Source organism: Plectrocnemia conspersa, unplaced genomic scaffold, assembly GCF_051122295.1.
Source record: "Plectrocnemia conspersa isolate PC_06_02 unplaced genomic scaffold, ASM5112229v1 ptg000009l, whole genome shotgun sequence".
In the NCBI taxonomy this organism is placed as follows: Eukaryota; Metazoa; Arthropoda; class Insecta; order Trichoptera; family Polycentropodidae; genus Plectrocnemia; species Plectrocnemia conspersa.
The window spans coordinates 18,950,927-18,973,242 of NW_028277173.1; the positions used below are offsets into that span (position 1 = coordinate 18,950,927).

Below are 22,316 nucleotides of genomic sequence, written 5' to 3' on the forward strand. Positions count from 1 at the left end.
AGAATGATAGAAATAACGACGACGTCGTAGTCTTAATATCTCGAAGCGGGTACTCAGGGTACAAAGGTACCTTAAAGGAAGAAGACCGCTTTGGGTGCAATTATTTGTGCTTGAATGGTCTTTTGGACCCCGCAGCAAAGATGGCTGCATTATAATTGCATACAAGGGAATTTTCAAAGTTCATACAGAAAACCGCCGACAATGTCTCTTTAGTGATAAAGTTGAGATCTCGACTGTGTAATTGTGTGTGGTTAAAAATTTAACTGCTTTACAATTCAAATAACCCAGTAGAAATTCATTTTGTCAAGATAATATTAAACAAAATGTGAAATATGCAAAAAAATTGTATTTATATTCTATAGACTATTTAACGAGATATGAAGTATGCCATAATTATATATAAGTATTTTTATCTGCGAATTAAAAATGCAAGAAACGTAATCGCGTGTTGAGATTTTAATAACACAAATTGCTGTTAAGCGTTCGCAACAACTTTCTTCCGCTTTCGAGTAATTTTAACCGCGGTTCGCGTACATAGTTAAAAAAGGGAGATTATTTAAACGCTTTTTAATTTTTTTACCTAAACCAAACGCTACGAATTCACATTAAAAATAGAATAGATTAATTATTAAATAGTTAGTGATAACAAGTAAACATATAACGATTAAGAGAAAAACTTAAGTAAACAGTTTTTTTATTGAAACCTTTTAAGATTATAAAAAACTAAACTATTCTATTAAAACGATTTATATGAACTATAATGAATATTTAATCTTATTTTTATTTATTGTTTTAAAATATTAATGTAATATAGGGTGATAATCATATCATTGTATTTCTTGTCTTAAAATATTTATGGTATATTGGGTACGAAAATCATATTGTTTTATTTATTTTTTATTTTTTTCTCCATTTCTTTTCATTGGTATTTTTTTAAAACATTTTGTAAGTTTTTTCTTTTATAAATCTCATCCAGACAATTTTTCTGAACATGAATTAATGTCATTTTTTCTTAGCGACTATTCCATAACCTTGAAATATCTGTCATTTGGAAAAAATAAATGATCCGACAGTAAAAATTTATGATCTATAATATTTATTTTATTTTCAGTGGATTGAACAATTTTTAGTCACTATTTTATCCGGTATACATTTTACTAAAACCTATAACATGATCTTAAGTTATTTTTATGATATTATTATCAATATACTCTAAGCAACAAGGTGCCAGATATTTGGAACCTTAGAACGCTATAATCACTTCCTAGGTAAACATTTTTTATGTCGTGAAAATTATGAAAGGCTATGTTCAAAACGTTCATATTTCACCTATAGTACGCAACAGAAACCTAAATATAAGCATAGTAAATGGCATCAAAAATAAGTTATTAATAATATTTTACAGTTAAATATATTTTGTAAAATTAACGGTGATAATAAGCTACAGTAAGTTTCTTTTTTATAAATATACAAAAATAAATCTATGTTTATCAGAATCTAGCTTTAGTTCATTTTTTTTAAATAAGACTAAGACCATTTTTAAATAGATACTGTTGTAATTTGTTTGTTGACTAGCGCGTTTACTATTTTATAAAAAAATCGACTTAAGATTATTTATATTTTTTTTATTTAAATCGTTGTTGAAATATCAAACTCAATAAAAAAAACTAATAAAATATTCTAATTTTGACAAAAATATTTGTATACATAAAACAGATAAGCGTTAGTGTGGAAAACTGTTCTTTATCATATTAATTTAAAATATTGCTAATATTTAATACCTATGATATATACATCACTAATTATGTTACACTACTAGGATCTGACTATTATATACCTATTTTAAGACATATTTACAAAATCAATGTGCTCAAAACACCAGACTAAAACTTATGTCAAGAATCAGTGAATTTAATTTAAGGTAGATCGATTGAATGAGATCAAAGAATTATTCAACAAAACATTCATTTCTGTAAAATACCATATTAATCCAGAAGTGTCTAAAGATTCTGAATTAGGACGTTAATATATATAATCAAATAATAATAATAATGATGAACACAATTAAAATTAATTTTAATTTAATTTAACAATCGTCTAGATATTCAGGTAAAAAAGTAATAAAATATGCAATTTTCTTTCCAAAAAGAAAGTTAATTATAATTTTGAATCAATCAATACCATCAGACTGAAACTGAATTCTAGGAATAAATTTATTTCATTAAATATCGTGGGTGTAGAAATTGGATTCGTATATGGGATCAAACAATTCTTATTACGTGACAAACGAAAGATAAAAATAAAATAAATCAATTTTAGCAGAATAAATACTTATCAAAAAGTACCTGAAGGTTGTTAATTAGAATCAATATTATTAATTATACATGAGTAAAAATTAAATTTATTGTATAAATAAATATTTTTAGTTAACGAAAGAAAATAATACAACCGTTAAATGTTAACATGCATAATTAAAAAAATAGTGTAATGCTAAAATGATTTTTAGAAAAAGAAGCGATTTATTATCAAATTATTAGCAAATTTTCATATATATTTAATTTTCATTTATAAATTAAATTTAAAAAACTTTTACACGCAGCGCAATAAATATGTTCTCCTTAAAAAACATCTGACATCTTAATTATTTCTCAGTATTATTTATGAGCACAATATTCTAAGTATTAACGTTGTATGGATAATTGTGTTTTGACATTTTTCTTATGGTAAAAGGCAGTTTAAAGCAAAAGAACCTTGTTTTCCAGAAACTTAAAAATAATTACACCACTAGCATACGACATACTAGCCCTTACGATAATAACTTAAACAAAATTATGGCAAGCATTTAATATGGTTGCAAATTATTTAGGTGCATACATCGATTTATTAAAAAAAAAATAAAAAAAAAACAGAAAGCAGTTTGATGTGATTTTTTTAATGTCAGTTGAAAATGTACGTACCCAGATTAATAACTAAAGTGCTTTCAATTTTATTCGCTGGGTCGATTTTTCACGTTAAATTTGCGTAATAACGAAATTTACGTTATATATAAATTAACGCGTGGCGTTATTGGGCTCGTTAAGAGCTCTCACGCGTTTCGAACCCGCCCCCGCATTTGCCTGTTATTTATATTTCGCTCGGCCCTTTGTGCTGGGGATCATTCGCCCCTAGTCTTAATTCTAACGGAAAAACGACATTAACGAGAGGGAAAACCACCGGAAAAACGCCCGTGGCGCATTTTGTTAATTATGAAAAAATTCTCTGTGCACAAAAGATACATTTTCAAAGTGATTGAAAATCGATCTACCCCTTTTGAAAAATATACTGAAGCATTACACAATCCATTCGCTATTTTTCTTATTCTTTTATACACTAGCTATGAGGATATTATTACTTTTGATATCACTGATATTTTTACTTGTAGATTTATATATATTACAAATAATATTGTGAAATTATAGATACAATGTTGATTATAATTAGGATCTAATAATAATAATCAATATACTACATTTTTATATTATTAATATATTTTTTGTATGTATGTGAATATATCTGTACATATTGATATTATTAAAAGACTAACTAGAACCATAAATGTTTAAGTAAAAGAAATACTACTAACCCTGCCGTTTTTGTGTAGGTCTTCGTGACGACTGATTTGTTTACTCTGTATTATAAATGATTGGTGTTAAATTTACTAATAACTTGAACTAATATTATATTTAGATAAAATTTAAAAAATAAACGTTTCCTTACCTAATGGTTTATTTTTATATCGAATATGAAGCTATTATTATTATATATGTAATTGTTCTAATCCGCATCCGGACGCACACGCTTAAAAATTAAACTTAATATGCTTAATCTTCTACTTTGTAAATCGTATCGGTTTGTATGAATGGTATTTATTAATAAACGTAAACAAAGGAATTATATTCAATTATAATAATAAAAATAAAAATTGAATTTGCTTCGTTTGCATTCCGGTAATGCATTCTGTTGTTTCGACCAATGAAAAATAAGCATTGAAATATAAAACAAGATGGCTGACAGTAACGTGACAACAGTCATGTGCATTGTTCCATTTGACAATATAAATAATCGGATTACAAATTAACTAGGTGTGTTATAACTATGAAAATAAATAAATACATAATGTATTGAAGATTAGAAGAATACGTTAATGAAACAAGATAAACAATCATAAAATAATCTAATAAAATCTTAAAATTTTGAATTCCCGGCGACGGGCTCCGAGGCGGAAAAGTGAGTTTTTTTTATAATACATAAACATTATCATTGCTTCTGATTTAATGCACATACACGTTAGATTTGACTAAACTAGGTATGTTTTAAACGTGAATATGTAATATATACTAAGTACGTATGAAGATTGAGGTTAATGTCGATCAAGCCGTATAAATGCAAATAAAACGTATTTTTTTATATATTTGTATTTGGGGATACGCGTAACAATGATTGTGATTCAGTCAGTTATTTAGCAGAAGAAGCTTGGTTCCGGCAAAATAAATTAAGACGATTATTGCAGGAAAAAATCACCTAGATCGTTTTTAGAGAATTTTTTTAATTTCGCTTCAAAAAATATTTCTAACAAAAGGGGGCAAAGTTTCAAAATACGTACTATTCATTATCAACCAAATACTAAACACATAGTGTTGCAAAAAATTTTCTTAGTGACGCCTTTAAAGGAAAAATACGCAAAACTGTATAGCACTAATTTAAATATTTTATAAATATTTTAATAAAATTTCAAGATTTATTCAAAATATTTTTTTCAACCTTAAAATAAATTTTATTTTGATATGAATTTTAAATATTCTTAATATAATATAAACTTAAAATAAGTTTGGCTTATTAATTACTAACTATTTAACTCAAATTTACAACTTTCAAGTTTTTAAATTTTAAGAGCTTAGCTAGGTTAGGGTACAATAAGCGTAGCCTAAGTTAGCCTAACTTAATTTTGCTAACATTATGCAAAACCTAACTAATCTACTTAATAAAATAAAATACACGTGTATCTTAATTAATAAATTTAGGCATAAAATATAATTTAACCCAACCCTTTATTTTTATATATAATATTTCTATACATATAAAATTTTTGGTACAATATAATATATATAAATAAAGGTAATTTTTCAAATAATCATAGTAAAATTTAAAAAATATTTTTATTTAATTTTTATAATAAAAGACAATACATAATTTAAATAAATACGTTAAATAAATTACTTTATTTATAGTATATTTATTCTAAGAGTGACCATTATAAAAATTTAAAAATCATGCATCCATATATTTTTTTTCATTTTTTAAGAAAAATTACCATAAGCATTTGAGAATATAAAATATAATAATGGTGAATAATTTTTAATATCTTAAATGTAGTTATTTTGCAAAATTTATTTTTTTGTGTTTTTGATTTTGTTTTTAGAAATGTGTCAATGAATTTTAAAAATTAAATGAACTACCGAAAGTTTAACACGTTTACCTAAATATATATTTTTACATATTATTTATCAATAACATTTCGAGTTAGGCTAGGTTAGTTTATAAAATTAATTTCTAAAATTATTAAAGCGTAATAAAAATAAATGTATTTAATTTCGTAAAAAAATCACAACAAAATTTAAAATTAATATATTACAAAAATATTACAATAATAATGTATATTATTTAATCAAGTTAAAAAGCTATATAACATAAATAATAAATAAAAACACTTTTTGACTGAACTTCAGCTATGATTATATTAATATTCCATATCTCCTTAACTCTAATAATTATTTTTTTATTTATGATTTTTTTATAATTATATAATTACTTTTAAATAACATAATACATTTGAGTTCCTTAATTTGGTGAAAGTTTTTTATAACAACATATATAACTCTGTGATTTTCAATATCCGATTTATCAGCTTATTGTACTTTAGTGAAAATTACCAGAACCAGCGTAATAATTAAAAAAATAATTTATTATATTTGTGATGTACTATGATGTACTATAAGGCTTCAAATAAAAATGTTTTTGACCGTGTTTTTTTTCAATATGTAAAACATTGCTATTTAAAGTGTAATTTTATAAATACGTTTATAATTATAAAGTCAAAAGTTAAGATATATTTATTCTACACAAATATGTTTTTGGCGATATCTACAAGGAACTATTTATGATTTTTTATAAATAATAGCTTTTATCATATTTCTTGAATAATTAAAGTATGGTCATTATCGTCAGTTGTCTAACAATTAAATAAAGTATTACTAACAATAACGATTTTTCCTAGTCAGTAAAAATATTATATATGAGGGACAGCTAACACCTTGTATTTATCATGTTTAATTTATTTTAAAAAGAATCTATATCAATTGCTTAATATGCGAGATAAAAAATAAATATTTTTTATTGTCCACAGGTGAAGCCACCGATCCGATAGTCGTGCTGGATATGCCCAATTTTACCTTTAGAGGCTCCTCGATTACTCTATACTGTAACCACAACCTGCAACCGGATGAACTATATAAAGTGGAATGGAGGAAAGCCGGAAAGAAGATCGTCCAGTACATAAGGGAGAGGAGGCCGCCCTTTATTACCCACACAGTCCACGGATGCCGTTTAAATGTGAGCTTCCTTTTCTATTGTGTCGTCAAATAGTTTATGAACTGAGCTTAGATTTTACTCTTTAACAAAGTTTATTTTTAAAATTATATGTACTTTTAAATATACATACATATAATAAAGTGTTTTTACGAAATATCAGTGAGAAATATAATGTATTATAGAATAAATAATTTAAATATATTCTACTATTTGTTTTGCAAAACATGTTAATCAATATTGTAGTAAAAGCGATTTAGTATATAATACATAAATGATATTATTAAGGTTATATTTAAACCTAATTATTGTATTTGACTTAGTAAGTATTTTAGTTAAATGTGTTAATAGCTATTAAAATGTAATTCCGATTATATTTGTTACTTTTAACATATTCAGTAATATTTTAAGCCCATTTCATTCGGCTACTACATAACGCAAATCCCAATTGCGGCTAACCTAACAACGGAACCTTTTGTTTCGCTCTTAACCGCTAAAACAAACACAAAAATAATCCCATTCACCCTCGTACAACATTTTGTCACGATACAATATACGGACGCGAAATTCCATATTTCGCATAGCGTTTGCACAGAACACTCTTGGCACGTGACATGTACAGTATAAACGTTCATTGTTGCGTGCGAAACGATCCCCTGTTCACCTAAGTGTCCTGACCTGGCATTTACTATGTAACTATCCGCAACAATTCACCATTTCCCTACTATATTATAATTTGAATACTCCATACGTTCGGACGATTCCAAAAACGTGACCCTAACCAGACACATCGATGACCCAAATTGGATTTATTACTCGGAGCTTTGTAACTACTACTTGCGAACGCCGAAGTATTGTATAACAGTGTAATTATTGTACTCTGTATTTATAGTTGTAACGAATAACATACAATAATAATTTCTATATTGAGATATTACCTAAAAAGGCTCATTGTTTTAATTGTTAGAACGTATATTTTCAATATTAATATAAAAATATAATTTTTATTTTTTTACTATAACTCTTAGATTTCTTTAATGCGTCATGATGGACAATAAACTTAAAATAATTATACAATCAAATACTTGAAAAAATATAAAAAATTTGTGGTGCACATCTAAAATAGATCAGCACCATTACACACATTTTTTCCAGATATCGCCAAAATCATGACGTCAGACTTTATTATGTGAGTGAAGTAAAGTTCGGATTAATCGTAGTGGTATAATAAATCGTCAAGCTAAAATTAAGAAGTAAAGTATCAAATGCATAATGACATCGTGAAAAACTTCGAGTTTCTTATGTTTGGTTCAAGCGGCTTTGATCAATGGTGAACGGGTGTATATTTCCCAATTAGGCCATATGATCAATTCACACAACTTGGAGTATTTCTTTATATATCTGACGCGTGTGTATTTCTATAGGGTGGTAAACCATAAAAAAGTCTAATATCTAGTTGATTTTTAAGTGCTTATACAGCCTTCGAAACGTACTAAAACTTTTGATCACGATAATTAATATGTATTTTTTGTTTATGTTTATGTTTGTATAATTACGATTCCTCTTGAGGCTTTATTTACAAAGCGAATTAAAAAACGATTTATAACGTGGATTTATGTAGTATCTCTTAGAATTTATTAATAATCTTAATTTTTCAAAGATCTTGCTTTGTTTATTGAAAATTTTATTCACAGCACTGTGCTTAATTTTCTTTATTTTCTTTATTTGCCCCAATTCTACGTACATAATCGCAATTCACAGCTCAATGGCTTGTAAAAAATACGCATAAAAATTTTCCCTTCTTCAGAAAATATCCACTGACAACGAATTTCAGTTTTTCCTAATTATTTTTAGTAGTAATATAAAATTTATTCGAACATATTTAGTTCTTAAATTAACATTTTTTTCAACTCATTAAGAAATTATTTTAAACGAGAGTTTTAAAAACTTACTTTCGGACTTTACTTTGCAAGCGATATTTTTAAAGATAAACCATTAATTTATGTAATCAATTTTCATTGAATTGATTGACTTTTTGAATCCATTTAATGAGAATTGATTATTTAATGATTTAATTATTAATTGAGAATGAATCATAAAATTGACCATAAAATCATTCATTTCTAATAAATTCTCATTAAATTGATTGACTTTTTTATATTTATAAAAGCATTTACATGCTAAAATAATTTATTATTTATTTTATAGATTAGTTTTTTGTAAAAATAAAGATATTTTCATCGAGTTTATTAATTTGTATATAATAACAATAAAACTGATAAATTATTTTAAATTTATTTAAACTAGCAATTAAAACACTTATTATTTAAATTTCATTCGATTTTATATTAATTTACTACACCTTACTTTAATTATTATTTGCGGTATTATTATATTATAATAAAAAATTACTGCTTTCGTTTCTGTAAAATAAATAAAAAACATATTCCAAATAAAAATACTAAGATTTGAATCACCTAATTTTTTAAAATGCTGTTCAAACTTTTGCAAAAACACCACTAGTCTACTCATCAAGTTTAAATTGTATTTAGTGTATGTAAGCTATGATATATAAAACTGAATCACATTAACTATAGCTATTTATAAAAGTTATATCTTTGAATTATACAATTTTTAAGGGCACTAATTAGTATTAGTAATATAAATTATGCATCATATAGATATTAAAACCAAATATTTAAATATAGAATTTGGATCAATTTATTTATTTATCAATTATTGAATACCATTCGATCTTTTTAGTCAAAAGTTTTGAGCAGAACAGTCTTAAACAAATTAAATATAAACATTATAAAGCAAAAACCATTTAGAAATATAGCATCTACAAATAAAGAATTATGAACGAATGGAGTCGATTCAATAATATCAAATCATAACTTCAAAACAGTAATTGTACTGCCACATTTGTTATATTCTACAATACGACTTTGTCATATTATTTTACCAAATATAGCATACCTTAATTCCTCGCTCGAATAGGAACCCTTTTAAACGTCATCCTCGACTTGTGAATCGCAATACAACCAACGTGTTGTATAGGCCTACTAAACTTTCTCCTAAGGGTTGCTTTTATAACTTTTCGGGTCGCTTTTCGGCGCCCCCGGGGTAGTTATTTCACAATCGGATTAAGCCCCGATTTTAGCTAATCATCGTCAGTGTTTTCAGACGTAATCTCGTTACATCGCCATCCATCCGTCTCTCTATCTATCATAATCAGGTATAGTACGTTTAAATTTTATAGATAGAGCAACACGTTGCGGAGCGTTTATCGCAGCACAATTTGTCGGCAAACTTTACAAATAAATTATGCTGGGGTGTTGTTCGCTTTGAGGAATTTCTATAATAAATAATAATGTAGCCTGGGGGCGAATTGAGTTTTTTGTACATAAATAATATTAAACAAGACCCGTAATGGCTCAGCGGGTAAGACTTTGGAAGTGGAGTAAAATAATCAAATATATTTGTGTATATCTATATACAATATATATATATACTTTTATACTTACTTTTTTTAAAACGATGAAGGTTGGACTGTAACGTAGGGCATAATAACCGATGGTTTTGCTACGAACTCAAAGATATTGATGTGGAAAACATATGGTTTCAACAAGATGGCGCGACTTTCCACACATCGGGTGCAACGTTCACAGGTCGCATTATTTCACGTTTTGGTGATGTTAACTGGCCGCCAAGATCATGCATTTTAATGTCGTTGGATTTTATGTTCAAGTAGTTACGCTAAGAATTGTGTCTACGCCGACAAATTTTTAATGTTGGAGCACCTAAATCAACACCAAAAATCACCAAGTTATAGCCGAGAACCGCTCGAAATATAAAAGTTGGGAAACTGAAGTTGGATCACCCTTTATTTTTAATACAATATATATAAAAAAAATCATAATATATAATCCATTTTGTGCTAAAAAATATATGAGTTATATTTGTATATATCATACAATATAATAAATGAGATTATTTAGCAATCCCGTCATTTTTTTCTGTATGGATTAATGAGAATTGATCGTCAATTATAACAATTATACAATTTTTTTGCGTGAATCATACCTAAAATGATAATTTATATCGTTATAAATAGATGTATTTTGTAGTGATTATTTTCGTATCGCTACTTCTTAAATGCCATTATTTTATTATATTTACGTGGATTGTTTTTCCATCAAATTAAATGTTCTTTATCTTATCTTCTGTTTATTTTATAAGTGCAAGTGGGCAGAATCAAAAACGCTCGCAATAATACTCGTATTTTCACAAACCAAGAAATATATCAAATAAAATAATAAATAATGCGAATTATGGTAACATTTTTAGCGAATTTTCAACGTTGATCTTTTGTAAGCGTATAATTAATAAAAATAAAACCCACCCACGCTTGATATAATACATAATACTGACATTAAAACACACACGCGTATAAATCTTGCGTTTTGCGTCACGCGAAAGCTTTTGTGTAAATTCATCGAAAGGGGGGGAATTTCTCCACAAGACCTATTCAAATATTTTTTTCATTTTCATTCTCATTTTCGTCCTGCCTGTGTTATTTTCGTCCAGTCAAATCCGTTTAGATGACGCGCATGACGCGGATTACAAAGGTAAATAAGATTTGAAAAGGGACCAAGCCAAAAGGTAGCCAGGGCAGAACGGTTAATTGTCCGCGGCGGAGAGGGTCTCTGGATTGCGAGGGGCCTGAGGGCAAACCGTCCCTTAAGAAACGTTAATCTGGCCCTTGGTCCCTTGCGCACAAATTCAAAGTTATCCATCGATTGTCAACCGCCGACTTGACCGTAATACCTCTCCCCCAGGGCTGGCAATTTGGGACAAAGTCGTAATTTTCCGCTTTCGGTGACTGCGCTACGTCTCCGAGATTGATTGAGCACACGCTTGTGTGTTTGAAGCTCCTTAATTAGGTACAAGCGTATCTCATGAAGATCTTTATATACTAGAAACGTGGTTTACAATCTTTGGCTCGTGATCCACTTTCGAAGTAATCAGAAAAGCTAAAGAAACAGACCGGAATCAGAGTTAAATTCACTCTCTGTGTCAGCGATAAGCTTTTAAATTACAATTATTATTATTATATTTTTAACATTACAAAACGCTGGTCGGTGAAATTTTCTGTAATTAATGTTTTCATTTCTGAGTTTTCAAGCATTTTGCTTTCTTAATGGATGGTCCTCGTGTAACATCTGACAAGTATCTATAAATCTTTAAGCACTATGTTCACCCATTGCCACCCAAATTTTTTTTTTCTACACTACACAATCACTAATGATAACTAGAGTAATCGAAGGGCTTAGTCCTCTTCAGTCGCCTTTTTCAGATATCCACATCACGAAACGTAGTAATGAAAAGTAACTAAATCGATTAAAAATAAATACACAGATATTCTTTGTGAGCTTTTTCTGTACTGTACGAACTTACTAAAAAATTTAAACACTCTAAGCTGAAAACGAAGTAAATAGAGCAATAAGATATAATCATTTATGGTAGATAATTCACAAAATTAGCTCATGGAAAATTTAAAATGTTATTAAAAACTTTAAAAAATCCTGGAATTTATAGATTAGATAACACGTTAATTAAACACCTTCTTGGAATTTGCATATATTACTGAACTAGCATATTTAACGCCTGCCTATCTTCTGGATATTTCCCAACCGCTAAAATGCATACAATAATAAAATCCAACGAGGATCCTACAAATCCGATTAGTTACCGTATTATCAGTTTATAACCGACATTTAGTAAAAATAATCCTTATGCGTTTAAAATATTTTTTGGAGAAAAAAATTATTAAAAAATAGTTTGACTTTCGCGAAAATCACTAGACAACACATCAGCTTAATAGTTTAACGGAACACATGCGCTAATTTTAATATAAAAAATAATACAGGACTTTTAATGTTAGATATAGAAAATAGTTTCGACACTGTATGGCATGACGGTTTGATTCATAAACTATACAAAAACAAATCCCTTGACTATCTGCTATGCTGAAAAGTTAAAAGCTATGTTTTTTCACTAAATAATAAACGCCAGAATTCACGTAAAATTCCAACTGGAGTTCCTCAGGGAAGTTTGCTCGGGCCGTTTCTCTTTTTCTATACGAACGATATCGTAAAAATAAAAAATACGTGTTTATCTACGTATGCTAACGATACATCTATTTTTACTTGTACTCATGGTCTTAACTAATTGTGAATAAATTACAAAAATCTTTTGAAGTCCTAAATAAATATTTTGAGAGGCGGAAAATTAAAATCAACTGAATTAAAACAGAAACAATTATTTTTACAAAACGTAGATAAACTTTGCTACCACTTCTCCTAAATGAAGAGGGAAATAACGTTAAATGGAAAATTATAAAATTAAGAAGCCTACATAAATCATATGGAACAGCTGTATATCAACATGTAATTTTACATTTAAATTAAATCATCTGATCTATATAGCAAAATCATACTATAAAATATAATTTTAATAGAAAGGTTAATTATTAACTATCAAAATGTATTTAAAATTATTTATTTTGATTCGGGTAATTGATTTCAAACGTTATTATTATTGTCATAAATTATAATAGAAATAGATCTACCTTAATGATATAATTGCCTTATATTATAGTATGTTATTTTACCCCTGAGTAATGAGAAATCCGACAGATTCTCAGTAAACTTTTTCATATCAAAATTTCTCTCCATTTGTTAGTTAAACTGAAACTTTCATATCATACATCCGTTACTTGCGTTTAATAAACTATTATTAGCACGAATATATTATATAGAGTTTCGTTTTATTTAGAATTTGTCTTTGATAACACATGTCACTCGTAGATGGAATATAAATGACCAAATTAAAATAGGATACACGTACGAAATGGAATGCCTCACATACGAAGGTTATAAATATTTTCTGGATCCCCACTTCCTCCCGGGGGTCGAAAAATAAGAAATTATTATGGTTGTGTAGTTGCTCAATAGATTTCTTGGCAACGGAGGCGGTGCTATATTTCAGTGAAATTTCCGTTTGGAAATTCTCGAAACGAATATATATTATCCGTGGCAAAATGTTTTCGTTCCAAAGAAATATTTATTCGGAAATCGAGCGAGAAATTATTTTTTCAATCGCTATCAATAAAATAGAACTGTGGCATCAAAATGGATTTGGAACCTATGAAACTTCATATCTATTTGTGAGTAAATTTAGTGCACGTGAGAACCTATTTTCATCTCTCGTTAACTGAATAAGCAATAAGAGTTATTGGAGCATGAATTCAACATTAGATTACAATAAACATAAATTTAAATAGCTATAATATATATATTTAGATCTCGAGCCTTTTTACTTTTAACTTTCATTAAAGCTTACTGTATCTCCTTTTTCTAATTTAGTCGTATCAATCGTATTACTAATACAACATTATCATAAATATCATAATTATCAATCACATAAATTTGTTTTTTAAAAAAATATTTTGCTTTTTGAACAAACAGATTTACAATTTTAAAGGCTTCAAATATTCCTGTTTTATATGAAAATGCTTTAAATCTGTTAATGGATGTATACTCTAAAACGCAATATGTCTGTAAAACCATGTTTTTAGAAAGTCCGAAGAATACAAATAAAACAATTAGTTTTATAAGTTTTTAGAAAGTCCTTGTGAATAATTTCTTTTCAATGACGACAGGTGTGAAAAATATATAATAATTATTATAATCAGGCATGATTATATGATTATGAAATGCAGAAGCATGCAATAAAATTTCCATTTTTCCTGTTTTTTTGTATAAAAATCCATTCTAAATTGTTGTACGCCATTACCAAACCCTTTTAGTTATTTAAGGTCCTAACCTAATTGATATTAGAAAAAATAGATAATATTTTTGAGTTTTTTCGGTTACCTCTTACAATATAATTAAATAAAATTACGAAAAATAATATAGTTTTATGTATATAATATTTTAACTGTACTAGTGCTTAACTAAAAAACAATCCATTACAAACTGAATTATTTCCCCCCTCTTCATACTCTGTTCCGATTAACTCGTCTATTTTTAACGAAGACCTCGTCTTTCGCCTGGGGACTACTTTTCGATCACATCTGGGCACTCGATTATGTATTTTATCGTATTAAAAGCCTTTCAATTCTAGATGCGGTCCATTGTTCCGCCTCTGAAAAGACACTCAACAAAAAGCGTAAAAAAATTAAAGCAGCGCACTAAAAGTTTTGTTCTTTAATACTGAATTAATTCCGCATTCCAGAAGAGCATTAACGAATTTGCGACTATAAAGCAATTGTTTTGCGTCGTGAATTTATTTATACCGTCAAACATTCCATGTTACTTTTTATTACATGGGTTCGCGTACCATTTTTCAAGAGGTTCATTACAAATGTATGAGTTATATTTTCAGCCACGAAACAATTTTCTGTCTGTGCGCTTTGACAGCTGTTAAAAACGTGTATTTATAATGTCTTACTTCGAAAATGGTAACACATTGTATGCATCGATTTTTGATATTTCTGTACTGGATATAACATAACTAAGATACTATAGAGAATTCATAAGCTCTGTAAAATACGACACGTAAAACAAGCTATAATATCATAAATATATTAATAAGTATTTTTAAGCGAAATCAATATTTGTGATATATTCCGAGTAATGGAAGAATATTGTTGACTACTAAAGTATTTATTTAAAAAATATAAATTGTCGTTTAATTAATAATGGTTCTACTTATTGCCATGATAGTATATCTACAATAAGTATGTTTCAACTAAAATAAAATATATGATATTATATAAATGTCTGTTTCAAATAAAAATGTAATTTTATATACAAATTGTATTAAATTCTGATTTTTAAAATTTCCTAGCAACAAAATACACTTTCAATTGTTGCTTATTTTAACACCATTTGTTTTTTTTTTAGATGACACTGGCAACCCGGGGTTCCATCGTTCTTCAAGATCTCGACTTTTCAGCTTCTGGCAGTTACTCCTGTGAAGTATCCATGGACTCCCCCATCTTCACGAAGTCGTCGCTGTACAGAGATCTTCAAGTCATCCGTAAGTTACTCGCCATATTACAACGTCTTACCGGCGGGTGGCCAAGTCGGGACACTCACCCCCGACTGAGACACCTTCAATAATAACCCCAAACCCTTGCCGCCCACCCAGCCTATGTAAATACAAGTGCGCGCCATGAATAAAATATTTCGCGCTTTTGTGCCTCCGCCGGATTCGGCCCGGAAATTTCGCAATTCAATAATGTCGTTGTTTGCGGGACAAACTCCTGAGAGTTTGCCATGTATTTTGCTTCCTTCTACCTTCTTTCCACTTCCACTGTGTGTGGAGATAATTTCGCAAATGCGCGACGTCCATAGAATGACTCAATGGCTACGCACACACGCCGGTATACGCGACAAGTGTCGCGACAAACATAAAATTGCTTATAAAGCCCTGGACAAATTACGTTTTTTTGCCGCCACATCATAGGCGCCAACTCGCATAAGGAAAAATAAAATAATATGCTTGAAAGAACAAGGACTAAAATAAAAAGACCAATATTTATGGAAGCAGTTTGCTAGGCATCAAAATTTACTTTTAATCTCCATATAATAATAATTGAAGCCAGCAATTTTTAATTAATGTTCTTAATAAAACAGCTACTTTTCAATTTTCCATGTTTCTTGTTCTTGATGAAACAGTTACCAAATTCTAAGAAAACTACGATCATTAAATGCATTTCAGTCGCTAGTGATATGCGTACATTTACTTACATAGATAATGACGTGACGGTTTGCTATTGCCGTAATCTGCGCCACGTAGTCTTTAAGTTGTCTTGAATATCAAGTTAAACTCTAATTATTTTGGTTGCTTCTTAGTAATAACTGGTCTGACGTGGAAGTGGAAAGCGGCTGTTTTCTCGGTTTTCTAACGGTCATAATGGTTCATTCTTGGCAGTCAGAAATGAATTAATAAACGTGTCAAGCACTACCTGAAGTCTCTGGTGAAAGTTTTTGACGGAAGTGCTTTGTCTTTTTAGTTCTCGATCGTCTAGCCAGTGCGATGATTTGAGATGGAAAGCGACTATCTTTTATTGTCAATGACAATGATTTAATTTCTATAGACGCATATAATGCCAAAGATAAAAAATAGATCAATAAATTGTGAAGGTTTCAACCACTTATTTAATTATAATTTAGAGAGTTTAGACCCTACTTTTTAGTCAAAAAAATAGGGCCTAATGTAATTATTTCAAAAACAAAACTGATAATATTTTTAAAACAATTTAAAAAAAAAAATTGAAAAACAATATATTCAATTTTTTTAATTTTACATATGTAATATAATACAACTTAGAATGGTCATATTAAAAATTACCATATTTTTTTCAGTTACTTGTACAAAACACACACAAATCTCATTTAATTATGTTTAACAATCTCAAACATCTAAACCTGCATTGGACGATGTTTAACAAGCAAACAATAAACCTTTGAGTTTGAGTTAAATTTAATAATTAGTTTTACTTTACCGTGTTTAAATTTTAGAGTATGCTTTTGTGATAATAACTTAAATTATACATTTAAATATATAAAAGGTCGAGTTTTCTCTTATTATCCTAGTGAGTATAAAATTTCATAATTACAAGCTTATCTCATATTACAGGTTTTCGGTTGAATTTACAAAATTTCATATCACCGTATTTAAATCTTAAAGGTTTATTTAATGAAAGCTCAACACCTTAAAGTCAAAGTATCCAAGACGACTTGTGCAATATGGTCGCCTCGTCAACATTTATATTGTGTGATAAATTCGCATTAAAAAATAATGATGTTATCGTAATAATAAACAGTCGTTTACAGGAAAGTTTTACACATACATTATCCTTTGCAAATATGTGTTCATAATGTTTATAAAATTTATGGTTACGATATTAATAAACGCCTCACATCTCACCCACGTGATAAACGCGCTTGGTAAAACTCATAACAAACGAGCTTAAATCTCACCAAATATAATAAATTATATTGTGTGCTACCGGCCATATGCGAATATAATAAGGGTATATAAATGTAAGAATAGAATCGAAAACAATTCTAGAGATAACGATAATCAGCTGATCGTAACTTTTGTTTTGATTCGCCACAAGTTCTTACACCTATGTTGCTATAAAATTATGTCTATTATTTCAAAATATATTATCTAAATGTCGAATCACGAATACAGCTTTTGGAAGTCAAGAAGTCTTCGTTAGCGTCTCGAGTTGTATCTCATCAGTAGAGTCTCCAATTACTCGAACCATCAACTACTCGAGTATCGAATATTAAAATTTTAAAATACTCGAGTACTCGAGTACTTTCGAGTATTTACCAAATGTACCAAAATAGCTATTATTTAAATTCGTGCACATATAAATAAATAAATAAATAAAATACTTAGTATGTTAATTTTTACAATTATTTTAACTTCACGAACATACTTTTTAAAAACAATAATGCAAAAAGTGTCTCGAATTTAATATTACTGCTAACCTTTGGTTTTATTATTCCCGTTATGGAAAAAACCCATTCCGTTGCTGTTGATGTTGGTCTTATTGTCATTTACGCGTTGGATAAGGCTTCTAATTTATATCTGTTCGCTTTTTATAGATATAAAATTTTTTGAACTCTCTTTTTATGTTCTCTTCTTTCATTCCCTTCTCAACAAAATAGCATTTTGTAATTCTTCTTGAATAGATTTTTTTTCTTAACAATATACAATATTCTACTCCTTCTGATTAATGCGAAGAATTTAAATCTATATCCTTCGAAGATGTATTTGGGTGAATCCCTTTCACTCTAGAGCTAAACGGTTCGCAAAGAACTGACTTTACTTTAAATGCCTTTAAAACACACAATTGTTTTGATTTATATTTTAAGCTGAGGGATCAGTATAAACAATTTACAACACTTTACGCTACAACTGCATAGTCATAAAACCTAAAAAAAAATTTTTGTTGATATTTCATATTGTTCATTGCCATAAATTAGATAAGTCGGGACTGTCGAACAGAAAACACAAAAGAAATTTCTCCGTCGTACCCACTAACATAGCCGACGACCGGAACTATGCAACTATGGAACTATGAAAAAATTATACCTGATAGTAACCGCTCTAACTCGGGACTTCGGGCATAAACGCCAAATAAAAGCAAGACGTTAACCTTTACCGGACCGAGTTAAAGCTATTTTTGTTTCTGAAATATTTAAAAAATTTTGAATTTCGAGTATTAATCGAGTAATTTTCAAAATACTCGATTATCAAGTACTTGAAAAATAGACAAAAATACTCGAGTATCGAGTACTCGATTACTCGAATTGGAGACTCTACTCATCAGCTAAGTGCTTAATAGAATATCTGGGATTGTAGTCGTGATGTTTTCTGGATGTTCCACTGATGTTTCACGTATTATTCCGGGTCTCTCTCGGTTTGTCTGACTATTTGTCTCGCCGTTTCTGTTCTGTCGATATGACAAAAAGTCACATAATTGATATTCTTGATTCGAGACAGCTTTAATAAATCACAGATGCGGATGTTGGTGGGCCAATTGCATCGCTTGATAATTCCACCAACAAAATATGTTTACACATTGAAATGAAACTGCAAGATGAAATTTTTGAAGATCATTAATTCAAGGTGTAGATGACAATAGCGTCTTTTGCGTAGAGTATACACATTGTTTATCGCTCATTATATATACAAAATGTTTGACATTATATATACATGTGAAATCTTCTAATCATTACGAATTGCTAAGCATTAAAATATCTCCTTTATTGCTAGAGTTTAAATGTGGCGAGTTAGTATTTTTATTTCGTTAGTTTACAATTGTTGTTTAAGTGACTAAATTTGTAAATAAATTTCGCCAAGATAAACCTCTATTTTTAAATAACATATAAACACTGCTGGTTATTTTATGAAAAAATGTGTTTTCTAAGAATTCACGTATATTCAATCTGTGTCATATTTATGAGAAGTTTTATGATATGCGCAAGCGCATATCATTACAACCACAATCGCGCCAAATGACATGTGACTTTTCACCAAGGAACGACATGTCTTCGCAACTCTCGCACGCCGCTTTTTATTATTTCCGATTCCGTGACGCGCCGCGCTGAAATTACGAGGCAAATACACCCCCGCAATAGGGCACATGTGCGAGAGGAAATTTTTTCTTCCACCCCCTGGGGGCGTCAGAGCAACATACGTGGGCCGGATACTGTCCGCGGGTTATCGGTTGGTTACACGTGCCCGACTCTGACTGTTTACTCTTATCCTGGAGGCCTTATTTTGTCCCGTTTGTGGCCCCAGGTAAAATATATCCTGAATCGTGGAATGAGTACGAGGGTAAAGCGGTGACGGTGGGAGGTTGTTGTTAATATACCTTTATTATTTCATAACCGCTTTTACGAAACGCGCTACGCCCGGGGCTAATGTATCTAAAAATTCGGCGAGTGAAAAAATCAAGTGAGGGTATTTTTGTGTGCGTCGAATTCAGAATGAGTAAAATTTTAAAATGATATATATACGAAGGTTCTAAATTTATAATATATGCAATGTGGTAAAAAAAACATTTTAAATATATTTTAAGCAAATCAAAGAGTACTGAGTTATCAGAGCTAAAGTTATTAAGTATAAATGTTACTAGGGAATGATGTTTATTAAGAACTTGTTACTAGCTCTGTCTCATCTAATTCTTTTTTATAATTTATTAATTCGGTAATGTCCTCCTTGTTCAGGTTCTCCAAAGAGTATTACTTAACTGAATTAATATTATATTGGAATATGAATCCATTTTATAAGAAATATATTCATATGTTCGATTCTAATTGATCTATAATATTTATTTTTCTTCTAATGCGTTATTGTTTTGCAAAATTCAAGAGTTGCTTACCCACAGTTTTTGTCGTTTTCTTGAAATATACTTATATAACAGGCGCTAAACTACAATTTTATACTTTTTATTGGCCGTACAATCTAAATTGCAACGTTATCCTTTAAAAAAATAGTAATGATAACTTTGACATTCGACCAAACTTGACGTGCTTTTTTAATCTCAACTCTTCGGGGTGCTTTCATTAAAACTATTAGATTTATTTTAAATATAATGTGTAAATATATTCATGATTCGTCACATGTTATGATGTGTTGGAACAAGTCTAGGTCGTCATTAACATCTTCCATTAATTGCTTGTAACAGTTTTAGAATATTTTTTTCGTCTACTCGTTTTATGTCTGAAATTGCTTCGCCTGAACTTTCAAGATACCAACTTATTTAGTAATCTTCCTAATGGTGATTTTTTATATACTAAGCACAACATCCTTCATTTTGTTGATATCTTTGAGACTGTTGTAAACGTTTGTACTATGTCACCAAAAGCTTTATTTTATTTTTTCGCCACTTCGTTGCACATAAATATATTTTGAATGCAATTTATTAGTTCACCTATCATAAACATTAAGGAATTGCCGAGCGTAATAAAATACCTTGTGGTAATAAATAAATTTGTAAATAAAAAAACGTGAACAAAAAAAAAAAAAAACATGGCTGTCAAATATAAACAATGCGCTCTTATAACTGACAAGTTATAGTGGTACCAATGTGAAGAAAAAAATATTTATTCGACTTGTAACAACTGAAAACAAATAGTATGCAGAATTTATATACCCTGAAATAAAACACCCAAAACGGTTATAAAATAATTTAAGAGAATTAAAAAAAAATATTTTATTTACAGAACCACAGAGTCACTCTCCAAAAATAACCTTCGGCGCCCCGATGTACACCATAGATGACACCTTAGAAGCCACCTGCACTACAAGTCCTGCCTATCCACCTCCACATATAACGTGGCTTGTCAACGGGGAAAAGGTACCACCAAAGCTCCCACGCAGCTCGTCTACGCTCTTTCGCCCGCCGAAAAGCGTAATTTAGAATCCGATGAATAATGCACGACGTCCGCGGCTCATTTGGGAGAGCTTTTAAAAGCTCTCCCAGAAGATGGTGGTCGAGGGGCGAAATCGCATTGTTTCAGCATGACGCAATTAATTATTCAACGATTTCAACAGGTGGACATCGAGCCAAATGAAGAACACAAAGCGAGCACGTTCAAAATAACCAACATTGGTGCTAGCTCACAAAACTCAATATTAGACAACAACAAAATAAAAACAACACACACAAAGAACGAAAGAGACTACGACTACTATAATACCAAAACATCATCACACACGACCCATTCGGAAAGGGGGTACGATTTAGCAAAATACTCAAAACATAAGGTATCCAAGTGCAATATATAAATTTGGACTCTCGCTGAATCTATTCAAAATATAGCACATTTTTATGGCACACTCTGTTTTTAAACTATTTGCTCACGTTTAAATGCACATTGTAATGTTTTTTTCTTTCATACACCGACACATCTCTATCTATAATTTTTTTATCACACTACTATATACTACATACATTATGAATGAACGACGGATAGTTGCTTGGTTGCATTAGATAAGAGACAATTAGCCTGAATATTTAAATGTTGAATTAAGCATCTGTATCGGTCATCACTTTCCTCACAAATATCTGCTATTTTGTATGAAAATAT

General features: G+C 29.3%; 1 protein-coding gene across 1 annotated transcript in view; it reads left to right on the forward strand.

The window, feature by feature from the left end:
- The window catches only part of LOC148232135 (uncharacterized), a 76,307-nt gene that overhangs the window by 48,303 nt on the left and 5,688 nt on the right, over positions 1-22,316 (forward strand). The window contains exons 2-4 of the mRNA XM_088192346.1: positions 6,443-6,648; positions 15,597-15,732; positions 21,450-21,583. Of these exons, the coding sequence (XP_088048472.1) occupies positions 6,443-6,648; positions 15,597-15,732; positions 21,450-21,583 (476 nt within the window). The remainder of the gene's footprint in view (positions 1-6,442; positions 6,649-15,596; positions 15,733-21,449; positions 21,584-22,316) is intronic.